Here is a 26,608-nt window from a genome sequence, read left to right on the forward strand (position 1 = left end):
TTGGGCACTCAGGTAGCGCAGGGGTAAAGTTCCTGCCCACCACTGCGTAGACTAGTGGTTTGAATCCTTCATGGTGCATCTGCTTGGCCGGGCGTCCAAATAAGGAACGGGCTTAGTGATGTCAGATTTAAGATTCGGGGTTATCTCTTTCTCCGCCCACTTTCGATTTTTCAGTCTGACTAGTTTGACCGGTAGTAACGTCAGTCTGTAGTTCTATGCTTCTTGTCGAGCAACCAACTCGTGACGGTGGTGCGTAGACTGTGTACATTATCTTCCATCTCTCTTCTATCTCAAACTTGACTGTCGCTCTAATGATTTAGCAGTGGTACGACGGCGCTGCATTGTCGGATGCAATAGCAAGTGTTCAGACGGAGTTAAAATGTATGCATTTTCATCTTGGAAGCAAAACTACGAAGATCAGATGTCGGAGATATCAAATATAAAGGTGAGTCTAGAACTGTCAATGTCACAGCTAGAAGGTCCTGGGTTCGATTACCGCCGGGGACGCTGTGGGCGTGTTCTCTCCTCCGCGTCATCAGTGCCCATACCTTAGGTGGGGTTGGTGAAAGGGCCTCCCTGTATGGACTTTGCATGTTCTCCCCGTGTCCCCTAGGGTAGGTACCCTCACAAAAACATGCAGTAATCCTCTATACTGCCTCCCCCTGGTTAGCCGGGGCGCCTGATGGAGGGGAAAGGAACTGGTTGGAATAACGTGTTCCTTCCGCGTGCTACGTCTAACCAGGGGGATTCCCCTCTGTCAGGTAATAAGAAGCGGCTTGCTAGCTCTCATGCATTGAAGGAGGCATGAGCTCTCCCTAGGCTGGCAGAAGGAGACAAGGAGTGTAGCGGCCAGGATTACTTAGACAAGTGGCACTGGGTGAAAAAATAGGTTACAAAATCGTGGGATACAAATTTAGAAACAAAAAAAGAACTGTCAATGTTGTTGTGCACTGCTTCCTTATTTATAACTGTAGTCACAGTGAGTGAAGCCAGATGGCGACCGGAACTACGTCATCTTGGGCGAGTCTCCGCCTTAAGCCTGTTCCCTATATAAACACAAACAATTGGCTGTATTTGCAGGAGAGAAGCCAGGTGGGGACAGAGGCCGTGGCAGGGAAGGAGTTATCTGTCGCTTCTCTAGTGACTTTTATAGGCTGGTTAGGGCACCTGTTTAGTAGGGAGAAATGGGAAGAATAGCGTGTACCTCCGCATGCGTTACATGTTGAACCTCCTCACTCTCAAGTGAAAAGAAGCGTACTGGCGATGTCACCATATTATAACTCTATGGATCATGTCACACATGCTTGCCTACACACTGCCTAAGATCACCAGTAGGGGTCAGCAGCGACATGGGACAACAGTATGATGGGATGTGGAAAATGACAGAACAACTTATTTGGGAGAAAAAAAGGGGAAAAGCTCAAAATAATAAAATTAAACTATTTGGTTTTATTCTTTCTGTTGGTCTACTTTGCCTGGTGAACTCCATTTAATATATTCTTCACACGTTTGGCAAAACTGTTTAACTTACTGATTGTTGTGTCTCTTTGGCTAGGCTGGACCTACAAGTCTTTTCTAACTTGTGAACAAGGGCTCCAATTGTGGAAAAAAAAAACTTAAATCGCAGCATAATGGTGCTGGTGGTCAGAATTGTAATAATCCTTCCACTGCAGTAAGAAGAAGAAAATCCCATCTGGTGTTTTCTTTTTTCCACATTCAAGGATTAACAATATTGAAACATTTCTTTGTAAAGAGAAGGAAATAATGCATTTTCATTTAAAAAAAAATATTAAGTCATATAAAAAACACCTTTTCTGTCAGTTTCACAAAACCTACACAGATCCAGTAGTATAAATATAGAATGTATTCTTTAAAGGGACAGTCAGTCATAGTCTGTAATTCCCTGCACATCTGTTTTGTGTGTGTGTGTGTGTGTGTGTGTGTGTGTGTGTGTGTGTGTGTGTGTGTGTGTGTGTGTGTGTGTGTGTGTGTGTGTGTGTGTGTGTGTGTGTGTGTGTGTGTGTGTGTGTGTGTGTGTGTGTGTGTGTGTGAGTGTGTGTGTGTGTGTGTGTGTGTGTGTGTGTGTGTGTGTGTGTGTGTGTGTGTGAATGTGTGTGCACGTGTGTGTGAAGAGAAACTAGATGAGTGCTGCTTGATCTGTCACAGTCGTGTCTCTCTCTCAACACTGTCTGATGTACATTGTTGGTCAGAAATGGAAACTGTGTTCTCGTTCCTTAGTGCTTCCAGCTCTGTTCCACCGTTGGCCAGAGCTCCATGAACAGCATTCCTCTCCTCTCTCCTCAGTTGTTTCCTGAGGAGAATGAAACCCGGAATGCAAAGAAAAAACGAAACGGTCCGCAGGCTCAGAGTCAAGCCTAGGTACGCTATCCTGAAAAACAAAGACAATAGCGACATTTATTCAAATAGAATTTAGCTGGAAAGATAAGTCACTGCTTAAACATACTTTACTTTATCGAAAGGCGTGTCCATAATTTGAAAGTTATGGCTAAAAAAAAAATTCCCCCATGTTTTTCTGGTTTCCATAAGAAACCTTAAATGTGATTTCAGCCTGTAAGCATGTTATGTGTATGTAGGCCTACAGTATGAGGGTGTGTAGGGTGCAGGAATTGGATGGACGGTCTCCCATCCAATTACTATTGCAATCTCACAAACTCAACTGCGTTTACTTCCTGTTTTGTAACTACATTTTGGCATCCTGTGGTAACAGGTGGCAATTTTAAATGCTGTCTATTTCGTACCGTCAATATTGTCGCCCCCTCAATTTTGGCATGGAGTGTCCAACTACAATGCTTGTTAAAGTACAGTAGCATAACCTTTCAGTTTCATTGTGTCGGGCAGAAACCGTGTATCTCCATATTTCATCTTTACATATTTTTTTCATATATGAATGCCCTATTTTATACATTGTTGTATCATGACAGTGTCGTGCTAAGATATAGTTAATTTAACCAATCTATAAGCTCACAATATGTTGCGACACTTGCAGATCTGCTATTTTCACAGTTTTTGAAGATTTTTAAAGTTTTTGTAAAGGACTTAAAGCTAGCAAATGGGCCAATCGACTTGATGAATGCAGGCAACCCATTCCACATGACTGCTGCGGAATATAAAGTCCTTTCCCATACAGCTTATGCATCTGCATGGGACCTAGTCTGTGGAAATACCTCTGGTGGAGAAGCTATGAACATCACTCACCCTGGAAAAGTAACTGCATAAATATGAGAGCCACATTGTTTACAATCTTGTGAACCATAAGCAATTTTTTTAAAACGTCAATGCCCAAGATAGGGATTAAGCAGTGAAAACTATAAACAAGAGCTTGTGACTATAATAACTACATTGGTTCCATTAACACAGGTTTTTCTTTCCATTTCCTGAAAATAACGGTTTTGAACATACAAGGTTTCCACCCGACAGCGACGATATGTATATCACTCTGTCCACAATGACTGAATACACTGTATCATTATCAAGTCACAACACAAGGTCATAAAACACCATGTATTAGATCTATAACTCAGTATGACAAATGGTGCAATTTGATGATCAAATTTCAAGGTCACAGAGGTCAGTTTTTGATAAGCATCGTTGTAATGGACTATTCATCGCTGAAGAACGAGATTGATTTAATCTGAAAGCTTGTGTCAAGCCTTTTAATATCCTTGTATACGTTTCCTAGCTTATGCAAGGTGATGATGTAAACTGACGTTGAATTTTGGCATTTTACGCCTTAAGTATGCACACCTCCAGGTTGCACTTGGAAGTGCACTTGGTGAGTTGTAGAAGGGACATATGTTTTTGTTTGAATGAATATTGGCTCCAGTAATGGTGTGAATTACTTATACCAGCTAACTAACACCAAATAACTGAACTGGTGATTAGGTGCTTATTGTTGGTCTTCTCTACTACATGCAGGTTGCTAGAAAATGACTGCTGCTAAACTTTTGAAGTGTATGTATGTGTTATAAAAGCGTATTTTCAAAAGTATTTCTAGCTAATACTTTTAAATGTGTCTGTAGTATTCTAGTACTGTGCAACTCAATTATTTTTTACGATATTATCAATTTTTAATATCGTGCAAAAATGACGTAGGCACCAGCAATGTTATGTATTTATTTTACAGCTAATACATACTCTTTCCCTTACCCTTTTTATGCCCATATATGGAGAGATATCTGTATCTGTTTTTCCTGGTCCCTGAACAGTATAAGTACAGTATAATCCCACTCTACCATATGACCCTGTGACTAATTAAAAATTATAAATTAATTTCAAAGATTAAAATAAAGATATAAATGGAATTACAAGATTGAAATAGCAGAAGTTCAAATGCATGCGGTTAGTACCTGTAGGCAGTGGTGTTGTAGATCCTACAGGCTCCTAAACCTCCACAGCGCTTCTGGCCCCATTTCAGACACGTAGTGTCTATGATTGCTCCAAAGTAAATGGGTGCTGGGATCCCTGCTGTGAGATCACAAACACTTGTTCTGTCACACATCCATCCCCGTAAACTCAAACAATTAATTGAACTGGCCCATATTCTGCCGGGTGGATAAACATCAGAGGGGCTTTGATCCAGACTTACCAAGGGTACGTGTGGCCAGAGCATGAAAACCCAGTGCCAAAGATTTCAACTGTGGTTTGATGCACCTGAAGGAGGCAAAAAAAAACGTGTGAAAATTACTATTATACTGCATTAGGGCGCGGTCCCACCGCACATTTGCCAACATTGACAACATTGACAAAGCATTGGCAGATTCCGCCCCAGAGGTAAAATAAAAGTGCGGTGGGACCGTGCCCTAAAGGCATTTAACAAGGGAAAAAAAACAACCTTGCCTTTCTCGCCTTGACCTTTAGACTGTCAGCTGGACAAGGAAAAACTCCTAATGAAAATCTCCCAAAGAAAACCCCTTACAAAAAGAACTTCAGGTATAATCACAGAAATTTAGTATACTTATTGGTAATTATTGTTAATAGAATCAAAATTCAATAATGCTTTCAAGAGGTTTTCAGGGTGTTGGTCAAAGAGGTTAGCAATACTGTTTTAAAAAAAAAAAATTGTGTACCCTAATGTGCCAAATGGGACACAAATATACAAATACAGTATATCCTTGAGCTATTAAATTTAATTCAACAGGAAGAAATTCAATAATACCCATACATCCTACAATTACAAACGTGTTCCCAAATGTAGTCCTCTGAGTCTGGACAGCACTCTACATTTTCTCTGTCTCGAGATTGTTGTACTGCCTACATACTTTAATTATTATCAGTCTTATTAATATATATGTAAATCTTATAATATAAGTTGACACTGCCCTCTGTTGGCACATGTCAGTAGTGCAATATTTAATCTCACTGTCCACTTTCTAGTCTCATCAAACATTATAACACCAGTCTAAAATAAATCTACTGTATAAAAAAATATACCAGGATAACTAGAAGCAAGACGAGGTGAGACCAAATAATCTAAGACACAGACGCAGCCAGTAACCTAATTTAGCTGCAGTGAGGTCAACGCATTCCAAACTGGTCTGCTGATATAGCTTTAGGAGGTCTGGAATGTGCGTGCCTGTACGTGTGTGCACGTGTGTGTGCATGTGTACATACATACATACAGTACATGTGTTCATAGAAAGTAAGATCTGCATCTCCTATCTTTCCTATTGCTTTAGAAATTACACACTGGCTAGAAATTGTATAAGATCGCTGAAGTTGACCAAAGTTTATTATTAGTACATCAGTTTATAACGATATATTGTTCAGTAACACTTTACTCAGACTCCATTGTGGAGCATCGCAAGTGCATGTGGATGTGCACTTTTCTTCAAATATTAAGCATACATTATAATCCCTTACATTGTAACGTTTGCCAGGGTTGATATACACTGCTCTTACAACATGCTTTATAAAACATTTTAAATTAGATACAAAGAATCCTAAGAGAAAGCGAGAGAGAGAGCGAGAGAGAGAGAGAGAGAGAGAGAGAGAGAGAGAGGACAATGCTCTTAGTCATACTGTAACCTATTCATTTATTTCCTTTCTCCTCAATCCACTGAGCTTTCAGCTAACTCAGGCCTCTGCTACAGGCCATCCTATCACCCTACAGAAAAAGACACACATTCTCTCTCTCTCTCTCTCTCTCGCTCTCTCGCACGCACGCACGCACGCACGCACGCACGCACGCACGCACGCACGCACGCACGCACGCACGCACGCACGCACGCACGCACGCACGCACGCACGCACGCACACACACACACACACACACACACACACACACACACACACACACACACACACGTCACACACGTGTCAAGTGGTTGAAGTGGATTAAGTCTATTGGGAACTCAAATATAAAATTGTCAGAAGTGTTTTCTTGGTTTTCCAACTGTTTAATGCCACAGACCCCGCATTGACATTCCTGGACCACCAAATGATTCTCTTCAAATTGTATGAATGTCATAATTGTGCCTGTTGTGAATGTCATAACTTACTTCAAGTGAATCCAATTTTAGTTATATTTGAACTATACTGCTTTTGGCTGGGGAAACCCTGGCACCCCCTCACTATGAAAACAGCTGTTCTAGCTAACTGTATGTCTGCTGTAATAGTAGCATATAATGGCGTCAGTTTTTTGTAGTTGATGAATAAGAAAGATTAAAAGGCCAAATATACCTTAATACATTTATAAAAACACCATTAATACTTTATTTATGGAGTTGTCCACTAATAGAGTTTGTCAGTACTGTCAGCTGCATATTTGGGCATGTCGAGAGACATACACAGAGATTCCTGTATTGATGTAAAGCTGTGACATGAAGTCATATTTAGCATTTATGCCTGAGGCGATGTGAGTAAATATAACTAACGCTGAATTCACACCAGCAGCAGACGTCAAAAAAGTTTACTTTGACGCTTTGAGACAGAGCAACAAGGCAATCAGAAGTGCATTGTGCTATGAAGTAGGCGTGGAGTGGGCATATACACTCAACACCACAGAAAAAGTCAAATATTGATAACAAAGTTTTAAACTAGCAGTTGTACTGTAGGTCTGAAATTAATCCAGATTGAGCAACTGCATGGCTTATTTCTTACTTAAAATATGAATGATTTAATATACATTTTAAATAATCTACAAACAAGCTGCCAGAGCGTCAAGAGTCTGTCTGTGAGCTCTGCCGCCGGGCACAGCGGCTTGCTTTGATCCACTCTGACCACTGGAGCCCTCGCTGGAGCACAGCGGCTTGCTTTGATCCACTCTGACCACTGGAGCCCTCGCTGGAGCACAACTTTCTTGTTTGCAACCTCACACACGCCAATTCATAGCATTTTGTGGAAGTTCACACTAGAGACAGTCTTCAGCATTAAGCCTAATTCAAACCTGGGCTTTAAGCTGGTAACAGACATACTGTAGGACAGAATGAATTTGAGCCTTTTTTTGACCGACCTGATGAGGCACATGTAGCCCGGTGTCCCTCCGAGTGAGATGATAAAGGATGTGATGACGGACAGAGCAAGGAAGTAGGGGAAGATCCTATCACAGTCATCCCTGTGAGGACACTGGCCCACACTGGCTGTAAGGTTACCAGCCACACCCACACAGCTGCAGTTATGGAAGACCTGGAGAGAACACACAATAGCAAACACATGGGCATGTATGGCACAGCTCACAGACACACACACAAATGCGTGCCAAGACATACTGTAGACAGACACGCATACCGGTATACACACAAGTTTAGATATTACTTCGATTGGTTATTTTCAATGCGTCTGTTAAAAATAAAATTAAAAAACTAACATTTATTGACTGTCTAAAAACGTAATTTAACTGCTGGATAAAAATGGGGGAACATTAAATTGAATTTCATTTAAATTTGTATTATACTGTTGGTAAGACAATGACAAAACGTTTAGTTGGGAGATCACATGACAATGATTCCTCAGTCAGGTGGCTTTTACCAGAATAAATAACAACATGAATTTAGAAAGAATCAATCCATGAAATTAGGAGTTAATCATGATTAGGCAAAAATCGGAGAAGAATCCTCCATGAATATGCTAGCATTGCATTCCATTTTTCCACCAACTAGCCACTGAAGGTCAAGAATAGAGTTGACATCCCATCTCTTTTTGTCTAGCTTCTAAATGTAAAAGGGAAATAATCAGGTTTGAAGTCATCCTGGTACAGTACATGCTAGATGTACATCTGCCCATTAGATATAGACTTTTGACTTGCTAAAATCTGATCCAACTTCCAACTGAATATTTAGGTGCACTTCAGTGTTCACAATTGCCCTAGGATGGCCATATTAATGCTATCAAAGAATAAACAAGGCACTGTGTCAACTTACAGTTTTTTTCCCAGAACCTGATGAACTTGTGCAGCCAGCAAGACAAGGAGAGACATATGTGATCCCATTCTTTCCACATACTGGATCCCAGTCACTCCCCGAACATACACAGTCTGAGTTGCAAGCAGCAAATACTGAGTGATCATCATATGAAATGTTAATTATCCTGGTAGAAACACACAGAGAGAGAGAGAGGTTTGTATGGGGAAGGGTGGAGGCTATTTCCACAAATACTGTAAATGCAATGATTAGTAATTAGCAATGATAAGTCAATTATTTGGGGAACAAAATATGACTATGCTCAGTCAAGTCAAGGTTCACTTGAGCAACGTTTCAAATTATCAATTAACAAATTACATATTAATCTTTTTGTGTCATTATTTAATTACGATTATTATCATCAAAAGGCATAAAAGGAGGGGGAAAAAATCGTATTTTCATCATGTGGCTGTGTGTCTCACCTATTATATGACATCGTCACACCGGCTACTTTGGCATTCTCGCAGCTCATTGCAAAGAAGAAGAGAGACAGGAAGTAACCAATCAGGGAAGTGCCAAAGGCAAACTTGGCTGCTCCCATGATGCTCAGCTTCAGCCTCTTCATTAACAGACCACCAGAAAACATCCCTAGTGCTACAGCAGGGATATTGATCACACCTGAGATAAACATAAAGAACAAAACAGGATATCAATTTGATCTAGCATTGCCCTCGACTTACCAGCATGTTGAATGAGTATCGTGAGACCTGTTGAATTGCTGAAGACATTTAATTTCATTCTCAAATGGTAAGAGTATGAACTTTAAAGTTGTAAAGGTCCTTACACACCGGGGCGAATTCTTCATGCGAATAAATACGCTTTTTTTAAAAACCTTATAAAGTCAATGCAAGAGTCCACATCAGTTTCGCGGAGCGAAAAAGCGTCTTTTAATTATTCGGAACGAGTCCGAATTTTGCGTATATTCGCATATTCGCCGGTGTGTAACCGCCTTTAGGCTTTGTTAGTTAGTCTTGCAGGGCAAAGGGGAGGGGGTAAATTATGCTGAGGCCTCATTTTGAGGATTCATCATTTGTTTTTAGCCATTTGCATTTTAGCCGTTTTTAGCCATTTGCAAATTATTTAGAAAAAATGTATAGATATTTTGGCTAACAGAATTTGACAAGTAATCATACCACAACAGATTTCAGTTTCCAAAAGCAACCATTACGATTTATAACCATTACAATCCACTAATTGAGCAGTGTGATTAATTCCATATTACCCAAGTTTCTCTGCTCTTAGCATGAATTAAAAATGTAATGTTTAAAGAAATACTAATCATACAGCAATACAGGAATGGTTGACAGCCTCGGTGACATACTTCATAAATACAGAGACTTCCTGTCCTACCAAACTGGGGACATCTCATCCTGGATCACATAATGACAGCCTATACAAACTCTGGCCAATACCATATCGTTGCTGTCGGGCAGGCATCTCCATTTTTCAACTTTTTCTTTTTTTTAAATTAATCAGTGCTATTGAACACCCTTTACGGCTGTGTGTAGGCTTTACAAATATCGAAATTGAACCAATGAAAAGTATTAAAAAAGGGCTTCTGACTAAACCTCCTTACTCCATCCTCAAACTGTCAGACAAGCCACCTAACTCCAACTTGTGGAGTTAGGTGGTTTGTCTATCTACACATTAATGGTCAAAAACCTCCTAACACCACTTGAGCTGTACTTGGGTAAAGGGATGATAATATAAGGACACAATCAAGACACGTTTTCCCATTCAATATTCAGGGAAGGAGCTACAAAACTACTACATTGTAGCAAAATTGTTTCATACCATACATGCTGTGTATTTCATTCTAGTAACTGCAACAAAATACGGTATGAAACAATTTTACCTTCCAATATTATAGCACTCTCAATGTAACATAGTACAATATGTATAGTGTATAGCACGTGTGATATACCCATCAGGAAGTTGGCTTTCGAGGCAGACTGTCCGAAGTGCTGTTCAATGTACTTGGGTTTGTAGGTGACCATTCCAATGAGGGAGTTCAGCTGGGTGATGGTCACACACAGATAGATCAAGTACACAGGGTTTCCCAACAGAGTCCGCAGGGTTGGAATGAAGTCTGTGGGGGGAAACAAATGTCACATACGTAAATACTCTTCTACTCTTCTACATTACGACTAAAACCCAGCTTATGCAGTAGACTGTTATTATAGAGTACAGTATATACTGTAGTACTTTATGCTGTTATGTCTAGTTTAGTATATACTAGTATACACTAGTATGAGTATTGTTCACATCACCAAAAAAATCACAACAAAGAACCCTGTCCTATTAATTATTACTGTACAGTACTGTACATGCGTCTGAAAGCATTAATCAGACTAAATAATCGTACTCTCTTATACAGTACTTGTATAATGTGATGTAATAAAATTATCTTGAATCTCTGATCTTTAGTTTTTTTCTTTTGTTAGATTTGCTGAAAATGTATTTATGTGTACAAATTGGAACTGTCCAGGAGCAAAGGAATGACATGGATTTCGTTGAGAGGGTGAATTGTCATTGTAGGCACATCACTTCTCCAAGGAACAGGTACTTTATTTTCAATTAACACAACACCTCCCTACTCCCTAACCCTAACCCTAACCCTACTCCATACCTTTGGCCATTTCCATGAAGTTCGTAGGCTCATCTGCCGGATACTTATGATCCAGGAGAGAGGAGTCCTTGATAAAGCTTGTTTGCTCTGGCATGCACTGTGCTGGGCCCCGATGCCCTGGTAGAGGTAGAGAGCGGGGTAGGAACCAGAATGGGATGGCAGAGAGTAGAGTGATGACCCCAGCTATGAGGTAGCCCAGCCACCAAGCCCCTACCCAGCGTGCATCTGCCGAGGTAATGGTAATGGTTTCTGGTAAAATTGAATGAAAAAAGAAGAAAAAAGAAGAAGAAGTTAGTATACAGTACAATACTCAGTGTTAAGGTAATGTTCGTTAAAATGGATCATTGTCCATTTGGACTAGGATAAGGTATATCCAAGCTAACTGATTGAGATATAATGTCACTATATTTCACAGTTTAGGATCATTCGGAAAGGTAAGACAATGGCTGTCAGCTCTCGCGTAGCCAGCCCTCCAATCTTGCTCCACTCTGAATGGAAGTATGAAAATCTCATTTGAATGAGAGAGCAACTCACTCACTGGGGCATGGCTTAACAGAATCCGTCTGTGTTTTTCAGACTGGTTGCAAACAAAAATGAGCTCTGTCAACAATCTATCATTAATATTGGAAGAGAAATGTATTAAAACATTGCTATGTGCACTGCACAATAAACAAACACGACACACATCAAAAACATTCCGTGGCGTAACGTTATTGCTGCTGTCGCCATGTTTGTTCACTGAGTAGTAGTTTATTGTGGACACTACTGATGTGCGCACCTGGGCGAGCCCCAGATTAGATGGAAGGTTTGTGCATTGCTCTTCAAAAATATGTCCTGCCCTCTGAAAGTGGTGGTTAAAAGTAAGCATATCGGTTTGGTCAGTATGAGGCGACGTGCAAGACTTCCGTGTCCTGCATGAACTAACGCTATGCTTCATTTTTGTTATGACTTCTCAAGATTCAAGATGGTTGGAATGCAGCTGAATCGGTTTAACCATTTATTGCAACAAATGGAATACAGTTAAGCTTGGTGTTAAAGGCTCCGCTCATGGAGATATTCCCTGAATTTTGTTAAGCAAAATCAGGGAATGCTAAGCAAAACCCCCATAGGGATACAGTATCAACAATAAGCAATACATTGACATATTAGTTTGAATTAGCAGATATAAGTGATAATCACAAGTATTTGAGCCTATACCAGACTCTAATCAAAAGGTGGAGGTTGGGGTGGAGGAGGTAGCTAGTGGAAATGAATCAGTCAGCAAGACCTGGAGAGACCTAGTGAATATGAAGCCGTATTTAAAGGAACCTCTTTGCAAATGCGTGAGCTGTGATTGGAGTATGAATGTGTGACGCAATGACCAGCAGCGCTGTGAATGGGGAATAGAAAGCTGATGTTCATCACATCAGCTGACTGATAGACTGAAAAGACTTCCGTGTCCTGCATGAACTAACGCTATGCTTCATTTAATGTTAACTTTTATAAAAATGAAATTTTCTCATTGTCTCTGTGAATAAATAAGGCCATGGGCATGTGATAAACAAATTACCATCATGAACCAACATTGTTGTTTCATGACATTATCCAACCATGACCGGTCATCAGGTGTATCAGCAGCCAGTATATATATATACAGTATACTGTATAATACTGTACATAATGAGCATTCCAATGCACGTAACGGATGTTAGTACTGTCCAAAATGTGATTTTCTACTTTGTAGATGTTTCATGGTTGACTTCATGCTTCACAGTCCAAGGATAATACATGCACATTCAACTCAAGTCAAATTGATGGATATAGCACAATGTGCTTCAAAATAAAAAGAGAAGAATAGGGTTAACAATGTCACAAAATACACATAAATTACAATAGAAGTTCGGGCCGCCATGTGGCCCTCACAACTACGTCACACTGCCGATCCAACCAATATTTCTGAGTCATAATGTCGGGGGCTTTGTCAGAGTATCCGTGGTACCCGTCTGTCTGTGTATATATGGGTGCGTTCGGAAATTGCGCACCGGAGCGCACTCGCCTATTAGTTTGTATTGGCCAGTGCGCTCAGTGCTGTATTTCCGAACGCACCCTATATGGAGCTGACTGATTTGTTTGCCGCTGATGCCTTGACGACACATTGAGGTTAGAGAACACACTCCATATTTGGGCGTAGCTGCATTAGGAACTCCTTATTTGGTTATGGCTGAGTCAGAGTGACGTCAGAGGTACACCCGCCTGCCGTCCGGCCTGCCCGCCCGCCCTCCCATTAGCCAATTTAAATACAGAGACAGTAAAAACAAGACCAGGAGACCCGGTTCTGCCAGACCCAGAATGTGTCCATATTGTCACATCCTCTGCCTCTGCCTAGTCTGTGCCAACACACCCATTCGCCCAGTGCCCTGATGACTACTTGGTTTCACCTGTGTATTCTCCTCACCTGTTCCCATTCCCCATTCAGTGCTTAGTCTATATATAGACCCTGTGTTTGCCTGTTTGGTTGCTGTATTATCCGTTTGCTTTATGTGTCCGAATGACACTTCCCTTGTTGTAAGGTGAACCTAAGTTCTTCAGTAAAAGTACCATTACGTTTATTCCTCGTTTCCTGAGTCCTGTTATTCTGCATATTGGATCCTTACCTGGTTTTCAAGAGTCCTGACAGAATAATACAGCCTTCAAGATGGATCCAGCGGATTTTATTCAGCTACAAGGTGCTGTTGCCCTACAAGGACAGCTTTTGGGCCAGCACGAAAATCTTCTGACCCAGATGAACGATCGCCTCACTCAGCTGATTGTCGCCGTCCAGAACTTCACCGTCACTCCCCCCGCTGCTGCTCCGCCTGGGGTCCTGGCACAGGCCGTGGCCGGGGGTCCCCAGGGACCAGTCGTCACACCCAGGGAGCCTCGTGTTCAACACCCGGAGAGGTATAGTGGAGGGGCCGATACCTGCCGTGGTTTCATATCACAGTGCACTTTGATTTTCACCCTCCAGCCATCTGTCTTCACCACTGACGGTGCCATGGTGGCATATATTATGACTTTGTTATCTGGCCGAGCGCTCGTCTGGGCTAATGCGCTGCTGGAGAAACAATCCCCCTTGTGTGCCGACTATGACCTTTTCATTGAGGAGATGAAGAGGATTTTCGATCACCCAGTGAGGGGGAGAGACGCGGCGACTCGTCTGCTGCATCTCCGACAAGGACGCAACAGTGTCGCTGACTACGCGATCGAGTTCCGTGTCTTGGCCGCGGAGAGTGAGTGGACGGAGGTGGCGTTAATTCCTACTTTTCTTCACGGGCTCTCGGATGAGGTCCAGGATGAGTTAGTTTCCCGTGAGTTTAGTGAGGGGTTGGATTCCCTTGTTACCTTGGCCATTCAAGTGGATAATCGCTTCCGTGAGCGCAGGAGACAGAGGCAGTGGAGCAGAGCGCCGGGTTCAGCCGAACGTTTCCGAGTGGGGCCGAGTGCTCCCGACTCCTCCCGAATGGTCCCGACGTCATCAACAGCTGCCGATTCCCTGTCTACAGAGGAGCCTATGCAATTGGGACGCACCAAGATTTCTACCAGGGAGAGGGAGAGAAGGATAGCTGAGAGGTTATGCATGTATTGCGGTAAGCCAGGCCATTTCCGTATTTCATGCCCAGAGAGAGAGGGAAATGGGGCGGCTCAACAGTAAATGGGGAATTACTGGTGAGCCATATCGTTTCATCCTCCCCATCTTCTTCTTGCTTTAAAATGCCTGCCGTTTTGTCCTGGGGGGGCCAAAAGCAGCAAGTCACTGCCCTCATTGATTCGGGGGCAGCAGGGTGTTTTTTGGACAGTTCTTTTGCTCTCTGTCACGAGACACCTTATTTTAAGTTAGATCACCCCCAACGTATCACTGCACTGGATGGACGTCCTCTGGGAAGGGGCGTGGTTCAGCATCTCACTGAACCTCTGAGCCTACGCTTGTCTGGGAACCACTGTGAGAATATTCAACTTCACCTTATTGACTCCCCTGAGCTGCCGCTCATTCTGGGGCATCCGTGGCTGGTGCACCACAACCCCCACATCGACTGGCCGTCCGGGACCATATTGGAGTGGGGCCGTTCCTGTCATTCCCAGTGTCTACGCTCTGCAGCTAGTGCGCCTCAGTCTCCAGGGCCTGGTCCTTCGTCTGGGGGCCCCGAACCACCCGAATGTTCTGGGGTCCCTCCCGAGTATTCTGACCTCAACCTGGTCTTCTCCAAACAACGTGTGGCGTCCACACTGCCCCCACATAGGCCCTATGACTGTGGTATTGACTTGCTGCCAGGGACGTTTCCACCTCGTGGGAGGCTCTACTCTCTCTCGGGTCCTGAAGTGGCGGCCATGGAGAGCTACATTGACGAGGCCCTCACAGCAGGGTTCATCAGGCCATCCACGTCCCCAGCAGGAGCTGGGTTTTTCTTCGTCGGAAAGAAGGATGGCGGCTTGAGGCCCTGCATTGACTATAGAGGTCTAAATCGCATCACGGTAAGGAATCGTTACCCCTTACCCCTTATGTCCTCATCTTTTGACCGTTTACGTGGAGCTAAGTTTTTTACCAAGCTTGACCTCAGAAATGCTTATAATTTGATACGCATTAGGGAAGGGGACGAATGGAAGACGGCGTTCAACACCCCTAATGGTCATTATGAGTATTTGGTCATGCCGTTCGGCCTCACTAATGCCCCTGCTGTCTTCCAGGCTCTAGTGAATGATGTACTGAGGGACATGTTGAATCGTTTTGTGTTTGTGTACCTGGATGACATACTCATATTTTCTAGGTCACGGGAGGAACACATCCAACATGTGCAGAGAGTGCTGCGCCGTCTCCTGGAGAACCAGCTCTATGTCAAGGCGGAGAAGTGCGACTTCCATGTGTCCACCCTCACCTTCCTGGGCTACATCATTACCACTGATGGGGTGACCATGGACCCGGCTAAAGTCAAGGCAGTGGCTGACTGGCCCCAACCCACCACCCCGAAACAATTACAAAGATTCTTGGGCTTTGCTAACTTCTACAGATGTTTTATTCGGGACTACAGCAAGGTGACAGCGCCTCTCCACGCCCTCACTGCCGGGCCTGCTACCCGCTTCCGTTGGACCCCCGAGGCGGAGCGGGCTTTCAGTGGGCTGAAGCGGAGCTTCTCTTCTGCCCCCATTCTGACCCACCCGGATCCTTCTTTGCCCTTTGTGGTAGAGGTCGACGCCTCTGATGTGGGGATTGGCGCAGTGCTCTCGCAATGTCCTCCCAAGGGGAAGAGGCTCCATCCCTGTGCCTTTTTCTCTAAGAAGCTGGATTCGGCAGAACGCAACTATGACATCGGGAACCGGGAGCTGCTGGCGGTCAAGGAGGCGCTAGAGGAATGGCGGCACTGGTTGGAGGGAGCGGAACATCCTTTTGTGATCTGGACTGACCACAAGAATTTAGCTTATATTCAGTCGGCCAAGAGACTCAATTCCAGACAGGCCCGGTGGGCTCTGTTTTTTGACCGTTTCCGCTTCACCCTTTCCTATCGCCCGGGTTCCAAGAACCTGAAGCCTGACGCACTCTCCCGCCAGTTTGACCCTTCTGAGAAGGACCCGGATCCAGGTCCCATTATTCCGAGTGCTCTGGTTATAGCGCCCGTTACCTGGGAGATAGAGACCATCGTTCGACAAGCGCTTCAGCAGGACCCTGACCCGGGTGGTGGCCCGCCATCCTGCCTGTTCGTCCCTGTGGCCGCTCGTTCCGAGGTACTCCAGTGGTCCCATTCTTCCAATCTCGCTTGCCACCCTGGCGTTCGACGCACCCTGGCTCTCCTCCGGCAACGCTTCTGGTGGCCGTCCATGGTGGCCGACACTCACTCCTTTGTCCGGGCTTGTGCTGTCTGTGCTCGCAACAAGACCCCCAACCTCAGACCCTCTGGGTTACTCCAACCCCTGCCGGTGCCACGTCGCCCCTGGTCCCATATCTCTATTGACTTTGTCTCTGGGCTTCCCCCTTCTGAGGGCAAGACGGTCATCCTCACCATCGTGGACCGTTTCTCGAAGATGGCCCACTTTGTCCCTGTGTCTAAGCTCCCCTCTGCCAAGGAAACGGCCCAGCTCATGATCGACCATGTCTTCAGGTTGCACGGGTTACCCCTGGATGTGGTTTCGGACCGGGGACCCCAGTTCTCCTCTAGGTTCTGGAGGGCCTTCTGTTCTCTCTTGGGAGCTTCTGCCAGCCTCTCGTCAGGTTTTCATCCCCAGTCAAATGGCCAGACGGAGCGTGTGAATCAAGACCTGGAGGTCGCACTCCGCTGCCTGGTGTCAGATAATCCCTCCTCTTGGTGCGGTCAACTGGCCTGGGTGGAGTACTCCCACAACACCCTTCCTTGCTCCTCTACTGGCCTGTCCCCATTCGAGTGTGCTCTGGGCTATCAACCCCCGCTGTTTCCGGAGCAGGAGAGAGAGGTTGAGGTCCCGTCAGTTCAAGACTTTGTCCGCCGTTGCCGTCGCACCTGGAGGAGAGCCCGGTCCTCTCTCCTGCGGACAGCTGCAAGGAACCGGAAACAAGCTGACCGGCACAGGCAGCCTGCTCCTCGCTACCAACTCGGACAGGAGGTTTGGCTTTCTACCCGGGATTTGCCCCTGCGAGTGGAGTCCCGAAAATTGTCCCCACGTTACGTTGGCCCTTTCAAGATCACACGCATCATCAACCCAGTAGCCGTTCGCCTCAAACTCCCCAAGACCCTTCGGGTGCACCCTACGTTCCATGTCTCTCAACTCAAGCCAGTTTCCTCCTCCCCTCTGGCGCCTCCCACAAAAGCGCCCCCTCCTCCTCGCCTTCTCGATGGTCATGCCACCTACACCGTCCGCCGCCTGTTGAAGGTGCGTCGCTGGGGCAGGGGCCGTCAATACCTTGTTGACTGGGAGGGGTATGGTCCCGAGGAGCGCTGCTGGGTTCCTAGTCGGAACATCTTCGACCCCTCCCTGATTGCTGACTTCCACCGTCAGCATCCGGAGTCGCCTAAGGGGACGTCAGGAGCCGTCCGTAGGAGGGGGGGTCCTGTCACATCCTCTGCCTCTGCCTAGTCTGTGCCAACACACCCATTCGCCCAGTGCCCTGATGACTACTTGGTTTCACCTGTGTATTCTCCTCACCTGTTCCCATTCCCCATTCAGTGCTTAGTCTATATATAGACCCTGTGTTTGCCTGTTTGGTTGCTGTATTATCCGTTTGCTTTATGTGTCCGAATGACACTTCCCTTGTTGTAAGGTGAACCTAAGTTCTTCAGTAAAAGTACCATTACGTTTATTCCTCGTTTCCTGAGTCCTGTTATTCTGCATATTGGATCCTTACCTGGTTTTCAAGAGTCCTGACACATATATGGTCAAAAAAAGGGACATGATGGACATACTTTTATGCCCATGTATGGACGAAATGGGACAAAGCCTCATGTAGGCCGACCCCTTGGGTCTGGCAAACATTGATAACTAATAAAAGAGGAAGGACCCTGTTGCAGATCTTAGATCAACTGGTATAGAATTCCACAGAGTGGAACCATAACCTGATTTAGAGTTTATTCTGCGTTTAGAGAGGAGACCTGATCTGATGATCTACGGGATCTGGTTGGTGCGTATGGTCTGGAGTAAACACGTCAGAAACATAGGAAGGACCTAAACCATTGATATTTAAAAACATTAAGAAGCACTTTAAAATCAATTCTTTGTTTCACTGGGAGGCAGTGAAGAGAAGATAAAATAGGAGTGATATGTTAAAATGTTTTGGTTTTAGTTAAAACTTTGGCAGTGTAGCATTCTGAACAAGCTGGAGTTTATTTAACACCTGCTTTGTCAATCCATCAAAGATGGAGATTGTTGTAATGTTGATCATTACAACAATCTAGTCTACTAGAAATAAAAGCATGAGGGTACCGACACACCAGAGTTTGATTCTGCCTATGCGGTGGATTCTGCCAATGCTTGGGAACGGAGTCGAAAGAGGCGCAATGGCAACAAACCGCTCAGTTCCCATTGAAAAGCATTGGCAGAATCCGCTGCATAGGCAGAGTCAAACTCTGGTGTGTCCGTAACCTGAACCAGTTTTTCAGAATAAAAGCATGAACCGAGACAGGAAGCATCTAACTTGAGATGTTTCTTAGGGTGCAGTCACACCGATCTTTGATTCTGCCTATATGCGCCAGTTTATGCCAATGCTTTTCAATGGGAACGGAGCGGTTTGTTGCCATTCGCGGATTTCCGCCCAAAAATTGCTACATTCCCATTGAAAAGCATTAGCAGAATCCGCCGCAAAGGCTGAATTAAAGTTCAGTGTGACCGCACCCTTAGATGATAAAAGGCAGTCTTGGAGTGTACTTGATGTGCTTCTGGCTTCATGCTCACAGGGTTTTACTGACAAAAGATATAACAAGGAATAAATCTGGAGCCTTAAATCCTCCCACTATAGAATCTTAGTTTTGTCATTATTTAGCTTTAAAAATTGTTGGCCACCCAGTCTTTGATGTCTGAGAGGCCCTGGTTGCCCCAGGTACGATTCCAGGCCACGCCAGCATATGTGTCGATTAAATGAAATTTGTCCCTGAGCAAGACTCTTAACCCCTAATTGCTCACAGGCCCTCATTGGAAACAAGCCCGCAAGGACTTTCACGAACGTCCTGTTAAAAGGAATTATCCTTATCCTTATCCTTATGCTATCCTTATGTGAGTGCAGGGAGCTAGAGCCGACTGCCTGCCGACCACATAATCAACACCTGTCCCCTGTACAGACCACCTTCAGGAGGGGTCTCTTCCTAGTGGGACCAGAGACGAGGGCATGACTGCACGACAGCGGGTTAGACATTTGATGACGATACGCTAAAGAAGAAGAATGCTCCCACTGTGTATTAATTAAAAGAACAACATTTCGACCAATCCATGAGAATGATTAAGATAAATGATGATAGTGTCCTGATAATTTTATGTACTTTTTACTTCGGGAATATGGAATACACTTAATAAATGAATGGCAAATTGTGCAGGTTAACTAATAATTATGACCAATCGGTTATAAAATAGCCTTCAATATTTTTTGTGTCACGAAAGATCACAGTATAAAATGTAGCCTTTTTTATAAAATATTTATAAAAAATCATTATAATAAAAACCCAGAACATGTTTGTGACACAGTTTTTCATATTGTTCTTGTTGTGAGGTCAGAATGGACAGACATGCACATAGTATGTTCACTCACCCATGTTGACAAATCCAATGTCCACGTAGATTTTGGCACAGAGGGAACCCAATAGATAGCCGAACACAGGGCCAATGACCGAAATTGTCTGCACGCAGCCTATGATATGATAAATGCATCCACACACACACACACACACACACACACACACACACACCACACACACACACACACACACACACACACACACACACACACACACACACACACACACACACACACACACACACACACACACACACACATTCCCATACAGTCATAAAAACAATACACAGAAACACACCATAGTAGCTTACATTTAGCATTGGGTCAGCTGATTGTAGAACTGTGGGTGGTAATAAAGAGCATATTACAAATTTAGTCTAAAAGCTGTCCCATGCATGTTTAAAATAAAATAAATACTGTTGATGAATAAAATATCTACAGTATCATGTCAATCTCAACATTCTATACTAATCTTTTAATCGATCTAGTAAAGGTATGATGGGCATCCCTGGTCTCCATCAACAATAAATTGCTTTTTTCACCCCAGTTAAAAATATTCACAAATGGGCACAGCCTATGGGAATTACAGTATAACCTTCAAGATTCAATATTCAGTAAATGATAACCAGTTCAATGAAACATTGATTGCAATTTGTCTTGGTGTGTGCTCAGGACAGACAAAAAATATGACACTAATACACGACAGCATAAACATATAACATGACCCTCAACTGTTAACTAACTTTTGGGATCCAATGCCTTTTATGAGAGAGGAAAGTTGTCCAGAAAATTTTAGAAGCTGTTTCTCAATTTTTTGTTCCCCTCACCAACATATAATGCAGCATTCTCCTCAGAAGCAAAATCATCTATATAAGAGATCCCAAGAGGCTGAACAGGAGTTTCTCCGATCCCACGCAGGACATTTCCCAAAAGCACATAGATCCACATGGACAGGTTGGACTCTCCTTCACAACCTGGAGAAGATGAGAGTAGAGTAGAGTAGAGACAAAGAGAGGAGAGGAGAGGGATGAGCTTTCTGTAATTTGGCACTTTTTGTGTACTTGGTACTTGAGTACCGTTTGTGTGTGTGTGTGTGTGTGTGTGTGTGTGTGTGTGTGTGTGTGTGTGTGGGGGGGTGTGTGTGTGTGTGTGTGTGTGTGTGTGTGTGTGTGTGTGTGTGTGTGTGTGTGTGTGTGTGTGTGTGTGTGTGTGCGTGTGCGTGTGCGCACACACACACGTGTGCGTATACTGTACCTAAGGCTGGCACCTCAGGTAGTCCGTCACCTTGGGCCACAGCAACCGGTGAGCCCATGGGACATGGAGAGAGTTTATTGGTTGAGTTGTCTGTTGAGCGAACTGATGTTTCAAACTCATAGCTGTATATAAAAACACAAATAGTAATCCAGGTGATGGCGGAACCATGATCTGTTATAGTTATGTTTTTGGATCGACTGGACTATGTTTTCAACATGGTCAGAAGAAAAAAATTGAATGTTGGCTACGGATCTCAATAGAGGCTATACTGTTGATTGACTATCTATGAACTAGAGTCACTATGTATAAAAAGCATATCTGTATGCTAAAACATGGACATATAATTCTAATTGGAATCACTAAGCCATAGCCAGGACAATGTTTTGTTTCTGCAGGTGCTGTATTATGGGCCAGGCTTTCTGGCTTTCTTTCTAATTACGCCTGTTTTAGACAGCCAGAACCCTTCACTAAAGAGCAAATTATAAAAACTAAAAAGAAGTTGACAATGGAAAAGATACAAGATAGATATATGATACATGCGATGTAATCTCGCGCCACCAGACTTTCCACATCGGAGGAAAGCCTGGTATTCGTTATTAGATGGCCTGTGTGAACCGGTCTAGGCCACGCCTACTGAAAAAAAAAAAGGGGCAAAGAATCCTCTGGTTCCGGGTGTGCGGGTTCCGGTTTTTCGGTGCCGCTTTGTTTTGGTTACCCCTGTTAGCATTTAAATGCTAAATCGAGTATAACAACTAGTTTAGTCTCGCCAGTCGCTACGAGTTGGAATAAAGGATGGATATACCAAACGAACTATTTGTACAAGCTAAACTACGCCACATCAAGGGTTTTATTGGGTAGGCCCTAAAATTAAAATGCCCTTGATCGCGATTTTGGGGTGATACACATGCCCCCCTGGTTCCGGCTTGTGCGGGTTCTGGCCGCCTGACCGGATCAGAAACCCGAAAACGGTATTGATCCCAGGCTACTGTACATGTGATGTAATCTCAGAAGGAAATTCTCTTACACATTAAAACAAATTGTCTTGGTATGATGCTTTCCTGTGCACTTTTTCACAAACCTTCACGTGACCAAACTGAACAAACTGATTCATGTTAACCCATAAAGCAAACAGTTGACTCATAAATTTTAATTCAGTGAGCTACAAAATGTGTCAGCAAAGGTTAAAGGGACTGTGAATAAACAATTAGATTTGCCTTGCATGAAATTTGCGTGTGTGAGGCTGGTAACTGCTCCTTGCAAACAAAGCTTGCTTTACAGGAAGTTTTTATTTGTTCACACTATCTTGTTAGCAAAGCTTAAAGCTTAGAACTGGGTAGTAGCAAAACATTGCACATGGGAATAATTGCACATGGGAAATAATGTTTGTATAGATTTAATGTAATATTAGGTCATTTGATTTCACAGTAGGATAATCATAGTACACTGCACATCCAGATTTTGAAAGGTAAAGATAGAGAAGTTGGTTCTGGGTGGGCAGCCATCTGCCTTGGTCAGTTGGGTTGAGAGAGGTGGAGGGCCTCTACCATCTCTCCATGCTCTTCTACCATCTCCCCATGCTCTTCTATCTTCTCCTAGTTCTCCTATCTCTGATTAGCTCATCCTTCAACAACAACACACTATAGCATGTTTCTAATGCATACTGCTTAACCTTACCTTCCTGACGCTGAATGTTTCAGATGAGAAAAGCACATAATGTGATAAGTTGTTGAACTGCAGAAATGCAGTGCAACATCAAATATATTTGGTGTTTCATGTTATCCAGATGTGATGTTAAGTCAGCTTAGCTATACATCATGTCCATGCTTTCTCTGGATATGACTTTTGTCTTTTTGATGATTCGGTTTTTGTACAGCTTGAGCACGTGGAAAGTTGGGGAGAATCAAGTGGTAGAACCCGTATCGGCATACAATACTGTACAATGTTAGATTTACAATTCATATTTTGGTGGCTAAACGCCAACATCAATAATGGACTCTGATATATTGTACAGATGGAATACGTTTTTGGGGCCATATATAATCTTATTAAGTCCTACAGATGTTATGAATAAAATATTACCATGGTGGTTCCCATTGTCCTTTTATGTGGTGAATAATTGTTTTGACCTTATGGTCTCCTACATGTGATCCAAACATTGCATGACTCCAAAAATGCATAGGCGTCCATCTGAAAATGAGGCTGTTTCCTTAATTTGTGAAATGCGGTCTAGGATTAAGTTAAGTTAAACAACACTGAAGCATAGAAAGGGCCTTGCTACTCACCGTCCAATGATGAAGTGAGGTAGGGCAATAATAAAAGTGCCGATTGACATCAGCACACAGCCCATGGCAATGATCTTTGGCCGATGGAGCTTTGCCCCAAAATAGCTGACAAATGCTATCACCAACAGGTTACCTGGAAAAGAGGCAGGAGAAGTATACTATGATAAACAAAAATGGATTAGTTAGTTGCTCTCTGTTTAATGCTTCACCTTTAGTGTGGGAACACCAGTGTTGGCAATATGGTGTGTGCCCAGCCTGATCTCCAGAGATCTCCGTAACATTGCACGGATCCAGTGCACTTCATTCCGTGGATAGTCGCCTAGAAACCCCGAAATTGCGTGCATATGTACGGCGAGTCCCACGGTGGGCGTAACCAGTCGCAAGCAGTCCCCACAACAAAATTTACGATTCTGTGCCTATCGGTACATAACTCAAACGGCGCTGAGTAGGCACAGGCGAACGTCACACCGTTCAGGACGGCAACTCGGTCGCCTTAGATCCCTCGGTGGTCCTTCACGGGGTGACAGTTCGCCTGTGACTGCGCGCCTCCGTCATGGTTTAGTCACAATGGGGGAGATGCGAGGCGGCTATGCACGGAATTTCGGGTTTTTCCGTGTCTATTCACGGAATTTCAAAAACTTCAAAAACGTTCAAAGAGAACGTTTCCTCTGGAGATCGGGTTGCAGCGCCACATGCTTCCAAATACTGCAAAACTTTTTTTTCCATTTAAACGGATTCCACAGAGATTAAATGTCTTTCGGGAGACCCAGCCACAGACCAGCATCAACACGAAACGTATGTAGACTAACTCACAGTCCAAGAACACATAATTAATCAGTAATGACAATTTATATCCTGCTTGGATTAGCTGCCCATTAACGGCCACGAGGACTGTGGGAAGATGCAAGAACATACAGGAATATATAGGATTCATCACATAATTCATGCTATGCTCCCATAGGTTGGAGTTTATGTTTTTAACCCAGATAGCAACATGGCTCTAAGGATGGCTGTGTCTGTCTGTCTATCAGTCTGTCCACCACCTTGGTCCCAAACAAGGCAGCTCAAAAACTACAGGATGCATTGTCATGGAATGTTCAGTGAAACTTCATGAACCACAGAGGATGATTTTAGTGACACAATGGACTTTCAACACGCACCACCATTAGGCCAAACACTGGGTGAAATTGATAATTGAGAGACGGCGCTGCTCCTCCAAGGATGGTCCCCACTGATTTTGGTTAGTGTACTAATATACTAATATACTATAATATACTCCATCGGTGTGTCAAGCATCGGAAATCTAAAGTTTAAGTGGCCGCATGGTATATACATTACAGACGCATCCGTTGAGTTTTAAATACCCGGATATGTTTGTGTCTCTCATGTATCGTTTTTATAGGGTATTTACTTTTGGAAAAATATCCAAACAGCATCTTGCAAGAACAATTTTATATCAATACTAACCTGGAGAAGTAGTAGCAGAAAATGTCGGGATGTCACTTCTCCATTTAGTTGGGTTATTTCACCAACTACAGTCAGGCAAGTCAACGGTAAAACACACACGTTTTAATGAATTGCCCATGTAGTGTCGGAGCTCCGTGGTAGGTAGAAAATGTATATTTTATTGTCAGTATCAGCCGAGAACGTAGGAGTCTATCCCCGTTACAATACACCAGACCCCTGAGAGATGGATTGCTGAGGTGGAGCACCACACCTACCATCAGCCCCCATTACGTACCACACGTCTTCCCGCACCCAAGCCGTGCTACTCATAGTTGGCAGTGCCCAGGATTGAACCCATAACCTTGTGGTCCAAAGGCAAGAGGTCTACCGACTGAGCTACCTGGACACAAAGTCTCTTTTGCAATGATTCCCTGCCCCACACAGAGACACATACAATTCATACTACATAAAACATCAATAAATGTTTTACAATACATAAATAATACATTATGCTATTCAGTTGCATATGGCTTCTTCCAGCATAAAATCTGATAATAATCTTGTAAATCATCAAAGGGAACAAGATAATCCAGCTTCAGACTTTCCTGATATTCCATACATAAGGTGCACACATGCTGAAGGCAGTATTTCCCAGTTTTGTTCTGGTTGGTGGAACCGCCAACATAACTCTATCCTGAGATCTAGTACAATGACTTGAGCTCCTGACAGACATAAGCCTGGCCAGGTACAAGGGCAGTTCAGCAAGCAGTGCTTTGTAAACATACAGTATACTGTGAACTTAGAGTAATATGATTCCTTCTAAGGGAAAGAGAAAACCACCCTACTGAATTATATTAAGTGTACAATGGGTAGTTTGAAACCCCTCTCCCTTAACAAAGCGCAGTGCACTATAATATACTGTAATTGTATACAGGCTACAGGGGCTTAAATGTTCTGATTGAGACATGCATATATAAAACGTTTCCATAATCATACATTAGCTGATTGTAGCTTGCATGATCCTATTCCAGCCCAGCGGAAGCGAAGCGCCAACAAAGACACCAACGTCTTATATTACCCCGTCCACCTCCAATACTTCTTTGCCCAGACTTCCCCCGACTCTTCTACTCACATCTTGGCCTCCGCAGTCACCAGCAGGCACATAAACGGAGAGTTCAGCTAGCTCAAAAGGAGAGCAAATGAATGGATGAGGAGAACAGATCCTCGTTTTCGAGGCTGCCATGATTGATAATGATGATGATGATGAATGAAAAACATAATCCGTTTCAGTAGAGGAACTCGATTTTTGGGGGGGATTTTCTTTAATAGTTCGGTTACACAGTATGGATTTGAAAAGAAATAGAAATGTCCTGGTCTAGCC

The 26,608-nt window shown here is 43.7% G+C and overlaps 1 protein-coding gene across 1 annotated transcript in view; it reads right to left on the reverse strand.

Moving 5' to 3' along the window:
- Positions 1-2,160: 2,160 nt before the first annotated feature.
- The window catches only part of slco1c1 (solute carrier organic anion transporter family, member 1C1), a gene marked incomplete at its 3' end in the record, with an annotated part of 33,974 nt that continues 9,526 nt past the window's right edge, over positions 2,161-26,608 (reverse strand). The window contains exons 2-13 of the mRNA XM_080429151.1: positions 23,782-23,914; positions 21,500-21,621; positions 21,073-21,219; positions 20,261-20,359; positions 11,047-11,295; positions 10,342-10,506; positions 8,840-9,035; positions 8,379-8,544; positions 7,472-7,644; positions 4,607-4,671; positions 4,368-4,485; positions 2,161-2,389 (exon numbers count right to left, since the gene is read on the reverse strand). Coding sequence (XP_080285277.1) covers positions 2,161-2,389; positions 4,368-4,485; positions 4,607-4,671; positions 7,472-7,644; positions 8,379-8,544; positions 8,840-9,035; positions 10,342-10,506; positions 11,047-11,295; positions 20,261-20,359; positions 21,073-21,219; positions 21,500-21,621; positions 23,782-23,914 — 1,862 coding nt within the window. The remainder of the gene's footprint in view (positions 2,390-4,367; positions 4,486-4,606; positions 4,672-7,471; positions 7,645-8,378; positions 8,545-8,839; positions 9,036-10,341; positions 10,507-11,046; positions 11,296-20,260; positions 20,360-21,072; positions 21,220-21,499; positions 21,622-23,781; positions 23,915-26,608) is intronic.

This window comes from Gymnoscopelus braueri (genome assembly GCF_963280865.1).
Source record: "Gymnoscopelus braueri genome assembly, chromosome: 5".
Taxonomy (NCBI): Eukaryota; Metazoa; Chordata; class Actinopteri; order Myctophiformes; family Myctophidae; genus Gymnoscopelus; species Gymnoscopelus braueri.